Below are 15,993 nucleotides of genomic sequence, written 5' to 3'. Positions count from 1 at the left end.
GTCCGTTGCATTTCCAATCTAATCTTCATCCTCTCCATATGTTTCCTCCTTGAGAATGTTCAGTCTACTGAGGAAACAACGGAAAAAGCCTCGTTGTGTGGCTGGGGTGGTGATGAGGGAGCTTTCCTTGGTACCTTCAACTTTACTGAACTGAGGTGTAAGGGTCATCCCAGGGAAGGTTGGGAGTGCGCATATAGCAAAAAGATTTTACTCCATCTTGATTGGTCTCCTGCTAAGTTCATGAAGCCTTCCTGTCCCAAAACAGACAAACAAACAAACAAACAAACAAAAAACAACCAACAATAAAATCGAACAAGACCCAAGTGTCACAACTGTCCATCTTTAGGTGAACTGAAGCCTGGTCTGAGAGACTACCGCTCTGAGGAATCCAAGCCAGAGTTCTGTAGCAGCAGTAGCTTCACCTTGTAATCTGCCTTGTTTGTTTCACTTAGTCGAAACCACTGCATGCCATGTGAGCAATGGGTTTCCAGCCAGCTCCCACCCTCTCATCTCCTTCCCACTCAGTGACTTCTTTAACATCCATCTTCTACTGTATCTTCGCTTCACCCCAACACCAATGTTACCTCAGAATTGAGAATTTCTTAAATCTCGATAAATGCAACAGATTGTTTTCCATTTTAAACTAATACTGTTTCCAGCTGTGATGAAGAAGAAAGAACGCTGTAGTTCACGTGGAGGTAGGGCTGTCTACAGGAATTCCGAAGATAGAAAACGTAACAAGCTCTATCTAAACACATCCTTTTGGAAGCCAGACTAGCTAGGCCAATACATGAGAGGAAGACAGAAGAGATTGCAGAGAGTGCCCTGAGCTTGGAGTGAGAAGGCATTAAAAAAAGAAAATAACAAAAAACCTTAGGAAGGAGTAGATTTGCCTCCTGATTTTTAATTCTATCAGTGAACCCAGAATCTTAGTAGCATCTTGGAAAATAAACGCAAGCCTCCTTCTACATTCTAGCATAATATTTATTAACTGTGTATTATGTGATGTATTTAATCTTGATCCTTATGGAGTTATTTAACTATTTCTGGGGGAGGAAAGATATTTTGACTAGAATATTTGACTGACATACAGAATCCATTGTCTTTGTGTGAGTCAGGCAGAGAGAGCTTCCACAAGTATGTATGTGAAATGAGTCGCTATTTCTTAGATGTTGAGCCTAATTATCAAAGAAGTCTATTTAAAGAAATGCTAGAACGAGTTTTCCTACATATCATGATGTAAAATCTAAGTCAGTGTAAGTGGCCATCTGATACTGTTTCAGAAAGTCTCATGCAAACCCAGATGGAGGGGAAATGATAGCTTTGAGTGATTATCTTTGAGCGTTCGTTCTTCTATCTAAAGGCCAAAAGAGTCAGCAATAAATTTGGACAAAAAAACCCCCCACATTTGCCTTTTCTGAGTCTGACTGCTGAACCTATAAAAACACAGAGGGGAGATGTAAACATTAACATAAACACACGTAATTTTAAGGGGGTCAGAGGGGGTCAGGCAGCAGTGGGCAATTGGTGTCTTAGGTCATGACTGTGTGTTTTGTTGTTTTGATGGGAAAAATCAGTCAATAATTCATCAGACTGGCTATTTGGGAAGAAGGGCTATGCACACTACATACTTGACCACTGGCGATGGCTTCTAAGCTCCTGAGTGAGTCTGCTCCAAAGACTAAACACCTCCTGGGTTCTCTTGTTACTCAAGACCACTGTTGTTAAGCTGGGTTTATGGCTGTTTTGGGAAACTGTGTTTTGAACCTTCTTTTCATACGACAAAGACACCCTTTACAAAATTATTTCTCCGTGGCAAAAAAAAAAAAAAAAAGTCCTCTCAAAAGATGAGTAATGTGTTTCCTTGCAATGTGTCATGTTTCATCCCACTTGATGTCATTTCAGGTGTCTGGAGTTGAAAGATACCTGCCTTTCAGTTTTATATAGTAGTGGTCCATCTCTGCCCTGGCAGCAATTACACATGTGCCTTACGTGTGCTACTGTGCCAAAGCTTAACTTCCATGAGTCTCCTAACAGGCCAACCGAGAGCCAGATGGCACTTAATTTAATGTATCTCAAAATCTGACTTAATGTCTTAGCCAGCCAACAGGATTGAGGTTATTCACAGTTCCTGTTGGACAACAAACTAAATTCCAATTAACTTATTGATAACATGTTTACTAGCATTTTAATAAATGGACATAGATATTCACTTCCCAAATAAGAACACTGACATGAACAGAAGTGCCAGTCAAGGCATTTGCTCTAGTTCTCAGGTTCTATTGAAAACTATACTTTTAATCCTGTGACACCTACTAATGTGCTGTTGAATTTTCATATATATATATATATGTATATATATACACACATATATATATATATATATATATCTTCTGATCCTCTTCATTTCAGAAAAATTAAAAGAGACTGTTCTAAGTTTCATGCCTCACAGGGCTTTCTTCCCTACCCCTTTAAAAATAAAGCACCTTCATATAACTCAGAAAAGCATACCTCAGTATCTTTCTGTACCTACGTCCTGAGCTCTGGAGTTACTGACACATACGACCTCACAAGACTTTATATGCTTCTAATACAGCATAAAGTTCTCCCCAAATTAAGCCTCATGTTGAAGGCAGAGACCAGCTCACCAATGAAATCCATGCAGTTTTCATATGGCCTGGCTGAGGGAAATAACTGCCCATAGGGTCATGTTCTCTGAACCACGGCCCTGCCTGCTTAAATTTTTGTTGAGGGGGTGTTTTTTCGAACATCATCGGATATGAATAAAATTGTTCTGAATTTGTAGGATTTGAAAATCGGTCTTTAAAAGCCAGTGATTTGTGAGGAACACCAACTTGCTGACAGCTGACAGCATTTTTCCCTCTGGTCAAGAGACCCACGCTGGGAAAGTTGAAGCATCTCAACTCCCATGAATGGAAACGGAGCTGCACAGACAGCTGTGTGGTGCCTGCTGGGGTGCACGGAGGCTGCCAGGAAATTTTAACGGTGAAACCAAGGTTGTGCCGGCAGATGCCTATGCCTTTCATGTCCAATCCTGAAATATAAAACCGTGGAATTCCAAATGTGAGTGGACACTTTGGTCAATATTTACTTGGGCACTCTTGTGTCATGTATCATAAAAGGGATTAAATGGTACCTTTCCCTAGCTGGATCCCTTTGCAGATTGTTCATATGGGACAACTTTAGCTTCCAACATGCGGACATACTCCCAGGGCCTATTGGTCCACATATTTGTGATAACAAGCCTTCATATGTTGTGTGTCATGATCGGGAATATATTTGCTGAATTAATTGTTGAGTACTTATGCCAGCAGCCTCTCAGATTGGATCTAGGCCATGCCTGAGCCCTCTCCTTTCCCTCATCATGCAATCTATTTATTTAGCAGTCACTGACTATCTACTTTGTGACAGTTGTTTCCATTTAAAAGCCAGCAGGAGTTTCAGGGTGACAAGCAGTGACTGCTACTTCCCTTCAGATAATCACACATGTCTTAGAATTGGCACTGGGAAACACCCAGTGAGGCAACTGGGTATTGGGTAGTGCAGCCCTGCTTTCCACACCAGCTTACATCTGTACCGCTCATCCATTGTTGTCTGAGCAGTGGAGAAGCTTCAGGTGAGCTGTCAGCTATTGGTAGTGTTCTCGTGAAAGTACGAGGATGGGGAGGTGGAGGCCGATAATTCCAGTTCTTAAATGGCTGAAGTAGAATTGTGAGTTTGAGATCAGCTAATAAACACACACACACACACATACACCAGAGAGAGAGAGAGAGAGAGAGAGAGAGAGAGAGAGAGAGAGAGAGAGGATTTTAGACTGTGCCATCTAATTTCTTATAATATGTGGAGCTCACGGTGCTTCAGTACATGAGAGAGTTAGGTCATAAGAATGGAGCATGTTTGGTGTCTTAAAGAATGCTCTCAAAAGACTTGAAAGGATCTCAGAGCCCTAACATGTATGAGGCCCTAGGTTTAGTCCTCAGCATCACAAAGTGAAGAATGTCATTGAATTTTCAAGATATAACGGACATAAATCCATTTAGAGAACACGAGAGGGGACACATGCTACACATGCTAGAGGATGTGTAACAGAATCAAACTTGAGATTGCATGGCCAGCTGTGTTGGTGCCATGCATTTAATGCACTACTGCCACTGAGGAGACAGAGGCAGGTAGGTCTCAGTGAGCGAGAGGCCAGCCTCTGGTCTATGTGTCAAGGCCAGACCAGCTATTGCTGCACAATGAGACCTCCCTCCAGCCCCTATACATATATGTATATACAGGATGGTAAGATCCTTGAAGAAGGTAGCTTATCATTTTCTCCAAAACAGTGCATTGGTAGTTTGATAGGTTGAATTCATTTCTGCACCTTAAAAGGACAAGTTTCTGAATTAGACTTGGAGGAGCTGGCTGAATTGTGCTGCCCACACATAGAGTGCACAGTCCACATGAAGGGCAGCGGTAGTGCCGTGAACTGGAAGGAAGACAAAGGTGTCACTGTGCTCCCTTAAACTGACCATTAGGCTCTCAGCCAACCCTCCTACTGCTCGGTTCTCCCTTACATGACAGTAAACTTATTGGCTGCCAACTGTGTAGCAGGCGCTGTTGTAATGTGTCTGTGAATTATTGCTAAAGAAAAGAAAGTCAACTAACGTTCTCCCTCTTTACCTATGCAAGAGCTTTTTAATGAATGGCCCCTTGCATCCATAATTATGGATAACTGGAGTAGTAACAGAAACATAATCTGCTCTCCACAGGGAAGCTGTCTGCAAATTTGATAAGAATTAGAAAGCAGTCTCTGCTCAGGGACCATTTGTCTTACCTTGCAATGAATTGAAGATGGAAAAGAGGTACATGAAAGGAATATTTAGGGGTCCCCAGGCAAAGAAAGCGAAACCCCATGTCATGCCCAGCAGGAAGGTCAGGCTGACCACACTGCGCAGGTTTCTTAAGACCTCTTCTCTCAGGGTCCGGTTACTTCTCTTTCCGTTCCTCCCACAGATCTGTACCATGACCACGATGAACATGGCAACGTTCAGGAAGAACATGATTCCGAAGTACCCGGCACAGCTCACGTAAAATACCACAGGATCCTGAATCCAGCAGCTTAAAGGGAAAGAAACAAGAATCGGATAAAAGAGTAAACCAAGCGTGTTTGCTCGCAACTGTCCTTGGCCTGGCTTGCCCAGCTTGCAGAGTTCTTTCTGAAACACCACGGAATGTCTGCTCACTTCTGTGGGCCTCGGTGTCTTCTTTGATCCTTTCACAGGTTTTTTTTCTCCCCCATTTGGTTAGTTTTGGATAGCTGCTGTCTTAATCTCATTATTTAAATCAACATTAAAAACCCAATGAGGTCGCTTGTTGAATTCGGGTTGGTATGAGGGCATGCTTGCCTGGCTGGCTTGAAAACACATCTGATCCTTTTCCTCTTGTGTGTCTTTACTCTAAAAATGGGGATTTTTTTTCAGCACTCGGTTTTGCTGTCCTTTCCTGTCAAGGGGTGAATGTGTTGACACCATTCCAAAAGAAAATAACATGGAAGCAGAAGTCTGTTAAGAGATTTTTGTGAGAGTCATGGTGTTACAGCTGTCAGTTTATGTCCATGTGCAAGAGGCCAGGAGAGTTGCTGAGATTTTTGCTTTGGTGGATTTTAGTGACAACATCAGTGCTAGTGGCTACCTATGTCCCTGTTTCTTTGTCATCTGTGATTAGCTAATTTACACTTCATTGTCACATTGAATGGAAAATTCAGGATTCAAAGCAATTATTATTTATATAACTGTTCTAGCTGAAGCAAGGTATTATAAAGTTGAAAGTTCATGTATACAGATTTTTTTTTGCACACAATTATAAAGCATATATAAACATCTTTATGGGAGGAATAACATCTTTATTAGGAAGAATATATGTGATTTTCATAAATACATCAGCTAACAGATGGAAGAAATATTCAAACAATTCTGTGATACAAAGTCTAACATGAGTAAAGTTGAGAAGCAATGCAATTTTCAGATGCTCTAGAGCCTCTTAAGGCTATGGAAATTATTAAGTACCAAAAATTCAATTATTTCAGGAAATTAAATTTATTTTAAAGTGAATTGACCTCATCCTGGCTACTGAGGTAAATGCTTTCTTGAACATTCTTGGATCCTAGAACTCAAGATGATGTCTAGCATACAATGAATGTTCACTAAATGACATTTTGTGGTGGTGGAACTTTAAACAGAGCTTTCAAACCCTCTGACAACTGAATAAGATAGACTCTACAGTCCCTAATTTAAAGCTGACTTAGCTTAAAGTGTACTGTTTCTTGTAAAGGCCCTCAATAACAACACTACATGTTTATGGCACTAGATTTTCTTTAAACTTGAATGTCCTAGAATTCTCCTTACAGGTCCAGCTTGTTGGGGGTTCATAGTGATGCTTCAGAAACACAAAGAAGGGAAGGCCACAGGGGATGAGAACTCATTCGCTATAGAAGTGACAGCATCTATCCCTGAAGCTTGCACAGACATGAGGTGTCACAGATCTCACATAATATAAAATGTTCACTAAGCCATCGGTAATTCTTCAAATCAATAGCTATCAACAATGATCCATAATGTGGTTGAGGAGGCAGATGAGAGCTAATTGCTTAATCAACATAATGCCATTAATCTCAGTGACCTCAACTTGTGGAAAAAAAAAGGTTTTATGAAAGAACTCATGGAGAAATGGGAAGCCATTTTCTGGAAAACACTCATGTTGCCACTGGGTCATTTCAGCCAGAGGCAAGAGTGGTAGAGAACCTTCAAAAGTAGATGCGTCTTCTGAGTCTGAAAGAGAGTATCTTGTGCATCTGAACTCTTCAGAACATCTAGTACAGCGTTATTAAAATAAGGAAGGGCAGCTCTGACTATTGAAGTAATTTATCTGTGGTGGAAGAACCTGTGACTGAGTCCACAGATGAAACCAAAGCCTTCAACATCGGAGCATTATTATCACCATGGTAACATATTAACCTTCAGGAAACAAAGTGCATATCCCATCACAGTCTCCCCCCGGATGTGTTTTACTCACAATTCGTCATCCTGATCTTTCCCATAACTTTCTTTTCCATACACTTCATTTTGTTTTCTGCTCACTAGAATAATTGACACCACCAAGGCTGGCAGACCTGTTATGAAAAAGACCATGACACTGAGAGGTCTCCTGAAGACTCATGGGACTGTCTCGTGGGACAGATGCTGTCAAGCAAGTTGGTTGGTTAAAAGCAACAATAAAATTGCCTCCTCGGTGTGGAACATAGGACTCTAAGTGGCAGTAGTTAAAGCCTACTCTCTAGTGATAAGAAGCTCAAATCTTCTGCTGGGTTTAATGATACTCACTGATTTACTGTGATAGAAGGAATTCACCTGAATTCAGCACCAGAGGGCAGGTGATTGTGTCAATGATGCTACATTGGGTCACCAGACTTTGAAAAGATAAGGAGAATGTAGTTGCTGCTGCTCCTCCTCCTCCTCCTCTTCTTTGTTTGATTGTTTTTCTAGACAGGGTTTCTCTGTGTATCCCTGGCTGTCCTGGAACTCACTCTGTAAACTAGGCTGGCCTTGAACTCAGAGATCTACCTGTCTCTGCCTCCCAAGTGCTGAGATCAAAGGCGTGTACCATCATCACATGGCTGAATTTAGCTTCTTTTACCGTTTTTTAAAAAAATATGAAACAAAACTTTAGAAAGACTGTGTGAGTGTGTGTGTGTGTGTGTGTGTGTGTTTGTGTGTGTGTGTGTGTGTGTTGGGTGGGGGGTAAACAGCAGGTGTATAATGTCTTTTCTTTTCTCTCCAGAGACTCGGTAATATTCCTGTCTCCTTCACTGAACCAATTCATGCCTCCTGAGGTCCCTGAGAGATCCTGTGTTTTCTTATCAGACGGTGTGGGAAATTAAGGAATGGCTCATCCTTGAACGCTGTCATCTGAAGAAGACTGACTGAGCTTTAAGTTGTCCAGCTTGTCACAAAACCCAGATAGAGAAAGTTGTTCAATGAAAAGATTCTAAACAGGCCTTTGGATATCTGACTAAGGATTGGTTCATGGTATAAAACAAAAGAAAACAGAAAACGCTTGAGGCAATAATTCTGTAAATATCTTGTTTACGCACATAAAAATAACACTCCTTTTCTGGCTTCCACAACAGGGGTGAGCAGAGTGAAAGGTTTAGCTGGCTACTATATTTGGAGGCATAATGGGCTGTCAGCTGTGTCTTTAGCCCTGGGTGGGCAGGCGCTGGGCAGCAGAAATTAGTTTGTGGTGACTCTGGCCTAAGGCTTCTTATTTTCCCTTTACTCCTGAATTTAGTGAGTACTGGTGAGAGTTTCAAAACTATACAGTGCTGGGGAACAGGGCATGTCCCGTCTCAGGAATTTCTTATCTGATGCACGGCGTTCTGTGTGTCTTTTGGGATAGTGCAAGAGAAAGGAAGTTTGGGGGAGGCTTACCCCAGCCAATGATGCAGAATTTTAGAATATAGCGGTGGATGTAAGTATTAAACACTTTCACCAGAGCGATGTACATGTGGATGGCTTCCAGCCCCATCCAGGTGAAGGTAGCCAGGAGGAAGAAGTGCAACAGGGCGGCCACAGCAGTGCAGAGTCCGGCCACACCAAAGGAAGTGATCCAGCCATCCAGGAGGAAGATTAGGTTCAGGAAGAGCAGGGCCGAACTCAGGTTCATCAGGATTTTGGAGGGATAGTCCCTGCGCAGCTTCCTAAGGGTGGAGAAGGAGGAGCCATGCATGGGGTAACATCATACACCAATATTGTAAATTCAGGGTCAGTCTGTGTTTTCTACCGTTCAGTAGTAGATAACTCCACATAAGAGACATGTGGAGGAGTGAAGGTATTCACGAGTTTTTGCAAGGTTCCAAACAGTTTTCCAATGTGGTTTTCATTTCAAAACTGTTTTCAGTTGTTTCCAAACTTCCCAAATGTTCACACAGAACTTATATTTATTTATTCCCTCATCTGTTCTTGAGATGGGGTCTTCTACTGTAATTCAGGGTGCCTTGTAATTCACCATGTAGCCCAGGCTGTCCTCCAAGTCATGGACATGCTCCTGCTTTGAGCCTTTTGGGTGCTGGGATTAAAGACATAAGCCAACACACTCACAAGTTTCCTTTTTCTTTTTAAAGTTAGCCATTTCTGGAGATTTACAAGATTTACACTTTAATTAATGTGTTTGGCCACTTGTGTCTGTCTGTGTATGTATGTGAACCTGCATTTAGATGGCCATAAAAAGGTCAGAAGGTGCCATTAAGGCCCCTGGAACTAGAGTTACAGATTGCTGTGAGTTGCCTAGTTTGAGCAAAAGAGTCCAGACCCAGGTCTTTCTGTAAGAGTAGCCAGTGCTCACAGATGCTGGGCCATTCCTTTACCGTGACATTTTTTATTTTAAAAGTAATTTCCCTAGAATTGCTTGATGTTTCTGGATTTGTAATGAGTCAGAGAAGCCTTTTTAAAAAGTTTCCTGTTTCAAGAATGCATACACTTCAAGGAGAAAACTGTCCTTACCTTTACAATGTAGCAAGTATTTCATGTCGTTTTAATTTACACAAGTGCTAATAATCACTGGCTGACTTGAATCCATTTTACCAATAGAAATGCGGTACTCGTAAGCTACAATTCTATGCCTGGAAAATTCGTGCTGCCTGATCTTATGAGAAACGTGAGGATTAAAAGGGAGACAGTAGCATGACTCATAAACTATAGAATTGCTCTCTGAAGCTGAGGCAATTTTCAGGTTCACATTTGCAATGGTTAGCACCGGGCTTGGCAGATGGAAATATACTTACTCAAAAGCAACATATGTTAGGAGAGTCGCGGCTGAGAAAATGGCAGATATCCCGCACCCAATATAGGTGATGAATGTGAGGACTTTGGTGTTTCTTCCATCTATTTGTGAAGCACTCCTTGGAAGGTCCTAACGAAACAAGGGAAGCGGCCATAAGTGTCATTCCTCTTCCATGACAGTGATGCTTTACGTTGCTAGAAAGTTCACTGTTGGGCATTAGAGCAGTTAAGTCCGGGGCTAAAAACATCAATGTCCATCAACATTGCCTTAGCTACTTATGACACTCTGGAGGACCAATACAAGAAAGAAAGCTGATGAATCATTGAGGAAGTAGGTATACACTGTCTTAAATCACTACCTCCTTCATCTAAGCTCTTGGTACCCTAGGGTAATCCAAAGAGCGAAAATACTGAACCCTCCAGCAGAAACAGGGGAAGTTGTCGATGCCTTGTATGGTAAGTTAATGGTAAGTTAATAGTCATGCTTGTTTCTGCAGGTATAAGGGCATGGACATAGATGGAGTCCACTGTCAAACATGGACAATCCCTAGGCCCCTAGATTGTGAGGTAGGTGAGAGATGCTCAACCAGGAACAGAAGGAAGTTGCTATGAATGGTGGTGAGCTTTTATGGTCATTTCAAAGCCTGCCATGTATAAGGTTGGGTGATTTTTATTTTTTCATAAAAGGGAAGTTCCCAAGTGTGCTGGATCTAGCATTTTTAATCCCTATAGGTTTTAAATGGCATAATTTAAAGTGTCAGGAGTTGTGCAGAGTGCAAAGAAACCAGCAAGGATGGACAAGAAGAATTAATCTCATATGTACGTGAACTTGAAAACGTTGTACCTCGTAGGAAAACCTTCCTTCTGCTCCTTAAATGAAGTATGAGGTAAGGATAAAACCTGAGGTAAAACCACTAATCTGTCCTGGGGGGAGATGAGATACACTTCCAACATACAGATGTTCAAAAATGAAAGAAGATGCAGTTTAAACATTTCAATTTTATGGTAAAAGTAAACTTTTCTTTCTACATGTCAATTTTCCTTTCATTCTCATCAAACGTCAAGAAAACTGGTACTCTCGCGCAGCGCCCCCCCCATAGAGACAATATTTCGCCGTGTGTGCATGTCTTGACATGAGGAAGCAGAAGTCAGTTCTACATACAAGTAATGCTATAGGAGCAAATGCAGTAGCTTTGTGTCACTGACAAACACACAGTGACAGAGATCAGGAGAGGTGGGGGCCTAGAGCCAGGAAAAGTCTTCCCCTCCCTCAGCAGCCTAGGAGTCCCTCAAAACACAGGGAAGACATGGGCCTATGACCCATGGGACAGAGTTCGTGTCAGTGCCATTAGATTCCAGAGTGTGCCTCTCTGGTACAGTTCCTGCAGGATCAGCTAGAGTAGAGAAATTGAGAATTTTGAAGGATGATCAAGGGTTCCATTTAGGCCAGGCAAATGAGGCAAAATAAATAATTTAGGAAAAATTAAGTTCTGCATCAGGACAGTAGCAATTCTCATATCATGTTGTGCTTTCTGACAATGATCAGATGACAACTTTATCCTTCCAAACCAGTCAACATGAAGATATAAGAATGTCAAACAAAGGAAAGTAATTTCTATAACAGAGAAATTAGGGAAGGGTGTTAGACATTTTTCACATTTATAGATGAAAGGACATAATGACGGCATCATGGGAATATTTAGACTCTGAGGCATCTCATACAAGTGAACACAAGTTTGTAAAGCTTGAATAAAAAACTATGACTCAAGAGTTGTTGGTCTGGAAGAGCGAAAAGGATGCTGGCACATTGCCAGAAAGGATGAATTTTGGAAAGTGACTCTTCCAGTGGTTTAAAATCTTAGAACAGAGGCCAAAAACAAAAGTGAAGGAATTCACTAACATGCAAATCTCCACACATATATTCTTAACTTTTATTCAGACAGCAAGAGAAAATGCAATGTGCGTTCATAAACCCATAATGAAATTTAAATAACACACAGTGAAACTTCCCATCCAGGTAATGTGCAGGTAAAATTGGGCTGCATATAAATCACCTCTGAGAAGTCAGCTTTGTTACTAGCATCTATTAATCCATCAGAAATAAAATTTGCAATCATTTTCAAACATATACCTGCACAGCATTGAAATAGTTAAATTAATTGAACTAAAGTTCATATATCTGGAGTTACCAATTCTCCAAAATAAGCTTTTTCTGAAGAATTATCTTTAGTCACTTTTAAAGAGAAGACAGGAGGAAATGTGAATTTCGTTTTCAGATGCTTAGAGAAAACACACTATAGTTTAGTTGTTCAGTATAGTAACTTAACTAATTATAGTTTGATGTCGCAAAGAAACAACAGAGAGCATTATTAGAGAAAGAATTGAAAGAGCTGAAGGAGCTTGCAACCCCAAAAGAACAACAATGCCAACCAACCAGAGTTCCCAGGGACTAAACCACTACCCAAATACTATACATGGACTGACCCTAGGCTCCAACTGCATATGTACCAGAGGATGGCCTTGTTTGTCACCAATGGAAGGAGAAGCCCTTGGTCCAGACCCCCAGTGTAGGGGAATGTCAGGGGGCGGGAAGGGTTGTGGATGGGAGGGGAACACCCTTATAGAAGAAGGGGAAGGGGATGGAATAGGGGGGCTATGTCCAGGAAACCGGGAAAGGAATTACATTTGAAATGTAAATTAAAAATCCAATGAAAAAATTCTACTTTCTGTGATTCATCACCTTTGTCAATGATTTCTTGCCCAAACAGTTTGTTTTTACCTTTCTTTTTTTTTTTTTTTTTTTTTCTTTTTTTTTCGGAGCTGGGGACCGAACCCAGGGCCTTGCGGTTGCTAGGCAAGCGCTCTACCACTGAGCTAAATCCCCAACCCAGACTGTTTTTTACCTTCTTTCTTTCTTTTCTTTCTTTCTTTTTTCTTTTCTTTTTTTTTTTTTTTTTTTTTTTTTTGCCCAAACAGTTTGTATCCCTGCTAGTCAGTAAATTTACAACCTGCAGATTTGTCAAACAACAATGGCCGTTTACATAGGCCAAGTAGTTCATCAGCCAAATATTACAGCCCAGAGTTGCTCACTCTTCTTCCCAGACCCCACAGGCAGAAAGCTGGAGGATTTCAGGGAGGTGGTGACTACAACTTCCTGTCTGTGGTTCCAATCGGAGAAACTTTATCAATCAATTCCCATTACTCCCATAATCTATGAAAAAGCATCTGTGGTTGATTGCTTCACAGAAACATTGTCAAAACAATGGCCGCAGTGCCTTCCAGACGCTTTGCATCTTATACAGGTGCTTATCCAACACAAGTGTACCAGCTAATGGTCCTCACAGATGGCTTCCGACAGGCCCAAGGGAGTAAGAAGGGGCTTGAAAATTGAATGGGATAAGACAAAACACTGCTGTGGCTTAAATTTTTATGCAAACTTTTGAGTTTCCTGGCTAGGTAGATATTTTTAAGAATGAGAGAAAGGAAGAATAGAAAGGATGGTAAGAAATCCCCCAAGTGAGAGAAACCTCCAACTATTGTCTCTTGGAGGACTCCAACTCCTAGCTGTCCTAACAGATTATACTCTTCAGGAGAGAAATCCCTTGGCACAAGACATACCACCAGGCAGACAAGCGTATTAATAAAACATGAGGAAGAAAAACTTGATTGGCGTATTTATAGCTAGCCTTCTTCCATGCTAGCAACAAGCTAACACCTTTCTTGTGTTGTCCTATCCTTTTGTCTCTGTTTCACAAACTCCTTCTTCCTTAACTAAATGGGTTTGTGAAGATATTTCTTTCTGTTCTGGAATTCTTTCTTGTTAATGCTGTGGAAAAAGAGAAAGTTGTTCTGTGTGCTGTCACTTGATGTAAATCCTCTGCTAAGTGGATGCTTCTTTATGACCCCATGATCCAGGGTACAGACAGGCATGATTAGGCTACAATATCTAGGATATATAATATTTTAAAAGCTGAACTTACACAAAAGAGGCATGCCTTCTCAAATGATATGTGTCAGAATGAGCTAAGAATCTCCCCTTACCATCAGGACTCCGAAGTGAGTGAAGTGGTTGCACAGACAGATGGTCTCGCCAGCGTCCGAATCAGAGTGGGCCACACATCCGGAGGTGTTCCATCCCCCGAAACTTTCTGCAGGAGGAAACAATGAGTTGAGAACAGCAGCAGCTCGGTGCCCTCTGTAAGGGATGGGCCCTTGTGCCTCGGTGGTTATCTGAATCACATGTGTCATTCTTGTCATAATCAAGACATAGAATGATTTAGATGGCTTAAAATTCCTCTCAAAATCATTCAGGCAGTTGTTTCAAACTGTGCTCCACTGAAATACCTCGGGGCTTCTGCAGATGCTCACATTAAAGTTTTAACAAATTTTGAAATAAACTTCTATAAAAACTAATTTTTTTTCCCACCAGTATGTGCTAATGAGCTCTCGGAAGACCAAAATGTTTTTCCTCTCTGGGATCAGACTAACTTTTTAGAAAGACATGAAAATAGGAGGTGGGCTTAACCTATTTTGTGATGTACACAGTAGTTACCAGTATAAAACCAAGGGCGAATGGCGTGAACAAAGCGTATCTGACATCTTGGCATTACATTTGTCTATGTATTTAAATATGTTATGGCACAAGATGATATTTTTAACCAAGTATGCAAGTCAATCAGCACCTCAAAAGATGGGCAAAACAAAAACCACAACTAAACTATCCATCTGTCATCAGAACATCGGACAGAGCCAATATGGCACCAGGATAGATTTATTAGTAATATAGTATTGGGAGATCCATAGGGAAGACGCCTCTTGGGAGAAGCTTTCTTTTTTAACAATTCCCTTATCGATTTCACACACTTCTATCCAGTAGTTTGTTGATTCCTTACATGTCCCTTCCTGTATTGACTGCTCAATATAATTTCGGAGGTCATTTTTTTTCCCTGCAAGTGGCACTGGAATGACAGTGGTTAGTTCACTCAGACTGAGTCAAATATGCTTACTTCCTGTAGTGACAAAATGTTACTTTAAAAATGAGAATTGGTTCCCAAGCTGTCTAAACTGTAGTTTGAAGCTCGCTTGCCCTTAAGTTGTGGTTTGGGGTGAAATGGAGGGGACTAAGGGTGCTTGAATACTTTGAAATTCTATTCATCTATATTAAGCACCCCCAGGATTTTACAACTTACTGTTTTGGTTCAGATCCCAGAAGGCACAGATAGGATGATGCACTTCCTAGATGAACATAAAAATAAACATGAAAAATCATATTTTAAATTGTTTTAAAGCCACAACTGAAAGGAAAATGACCAGCACCACCATGCCAGTACTACTTGACCAGGTCAACAGCTTGGGTCGGTCTTCTCTCCTAGAGACTTCAAATGTATCAAAATGTATTCAAATGATCAACTGGGATCCCCGGGAAGAATGACACTTGCTTTTCCTAAGGACATTCACTCCGTTCCATCATGAAATACTGACTCTATTCTTATTCTTCATGTCTAGCAAAGCTTTTTGTAATTTAACATTCATGTCATCTTCACAATTCTCCCATATGTCTGGGTACCAGATTGCATTATTCACAAAACATAGCCAAAAAATAGAAGCAACCCAAGTGAGCATCGGTGGATGAATGGATAAAATCTGGTATGTTCTCCCAATGGAGTATCAGCCAGTCTTTGAAGGAATTGCCCTTCAGGCAAGTGATACAACACAGATGGACCTTAGAGACCACTTCTGAACAACTACGGTACGGTTTTCTAAGGTGACTTAAAATCAAATTACCACTGCTGGAAAGTGGAATGAATAGAGGTTGCTAGAGATTCCTGGGAGGTAAGAACAGGAAAATGATGCTCAATGGGCACAGAGTTTCCGTTGAGGTAAATTAAATAAATTAGTGGAGATAAATGGTCTCTACTGTTGACAAATTAATGCAAATGAACTATATACTTAAAAGATCGTAAGTTCTACTAAGTGTGTTTCACTCTGGGGAATAAACAAGTCTTCCTTTGTGGATGCTGAGGCAAATAAGACCGAAATTGAGTAAGGAGGTCTCTGAGGCTTTGTGATAAGGGGTAGTGAATTCAGTGTTCCAACTCCAGATCCTCAGCTATTACCGGCCTGCTCACGTCCTGCCTGGCAATTGTGAGAC

The 15,993-nt window shown here is 41.1% G+C and overlaps 1 protein-coding gene across 1 annotated transcript in view; it reads right to left on the bottom strand.

Moving 5' to 3' along the window:
• The window catches only part of Adgrg6 (adhesion G protein-coupled receptor G6), a 70,355-nt gene that overhangs the window by 11,896 nt on the left and 42,466 nt on the right, over nucleotides 1-15,993 (bottom strand). Inside the window, exons 16-21 of the mRNA XM_032895281.1 lie at nucleotides 15,032-15,077; nucleotides 13,884-13,990; nucleotides 9,845-9,972; nucleotides 8,493-8,761; nucleotides 7,078-7,174; nucleotides 4,841-5,124 (exon numbers count right to left, since the gene is read on the bottom strand). Coding sequence (XP_032751172.1) covers nucleotides 4,841-5,124; nucleotides 7,078-7,174; nucleotides 8,493-8,761; nucleotides 9,845-9,972; nucleotides 13,884-13,990; nucleotides 15,032-15,077 — 931 coding nt within the window. The remainder of the gene's footprint in view (nucleotides 1-4,840; nucleotides 5,125-7,077; nucleotides 7,175-8,492; nucleotides 8,762-9,844; nucleotides 9,973-13,883; nucleotides 13,991-15,031; nucleotides 15,078-15,993) is intronic.

The sequence above is a fragment of the Rattus rattus genome, chromosome 2 (assembly GCF_011064425.1).
Source record: "Rattus rattus isolate New Zealand chromosome 2, Rrattus_CSIRO_v1, whole genome shotgun sequence".
NCBI classification, from domain to species: Eukaryota; Metazoa; Chordata; class Mammalia; order Rodentia; family Muridae; genus Rattus; species Rattus rattus.
The sequence above is the reverse complement of the archived record's forward strand: the minus strand, read 5'-3'. Positions and strand labels throughout refer to the sequence as shown.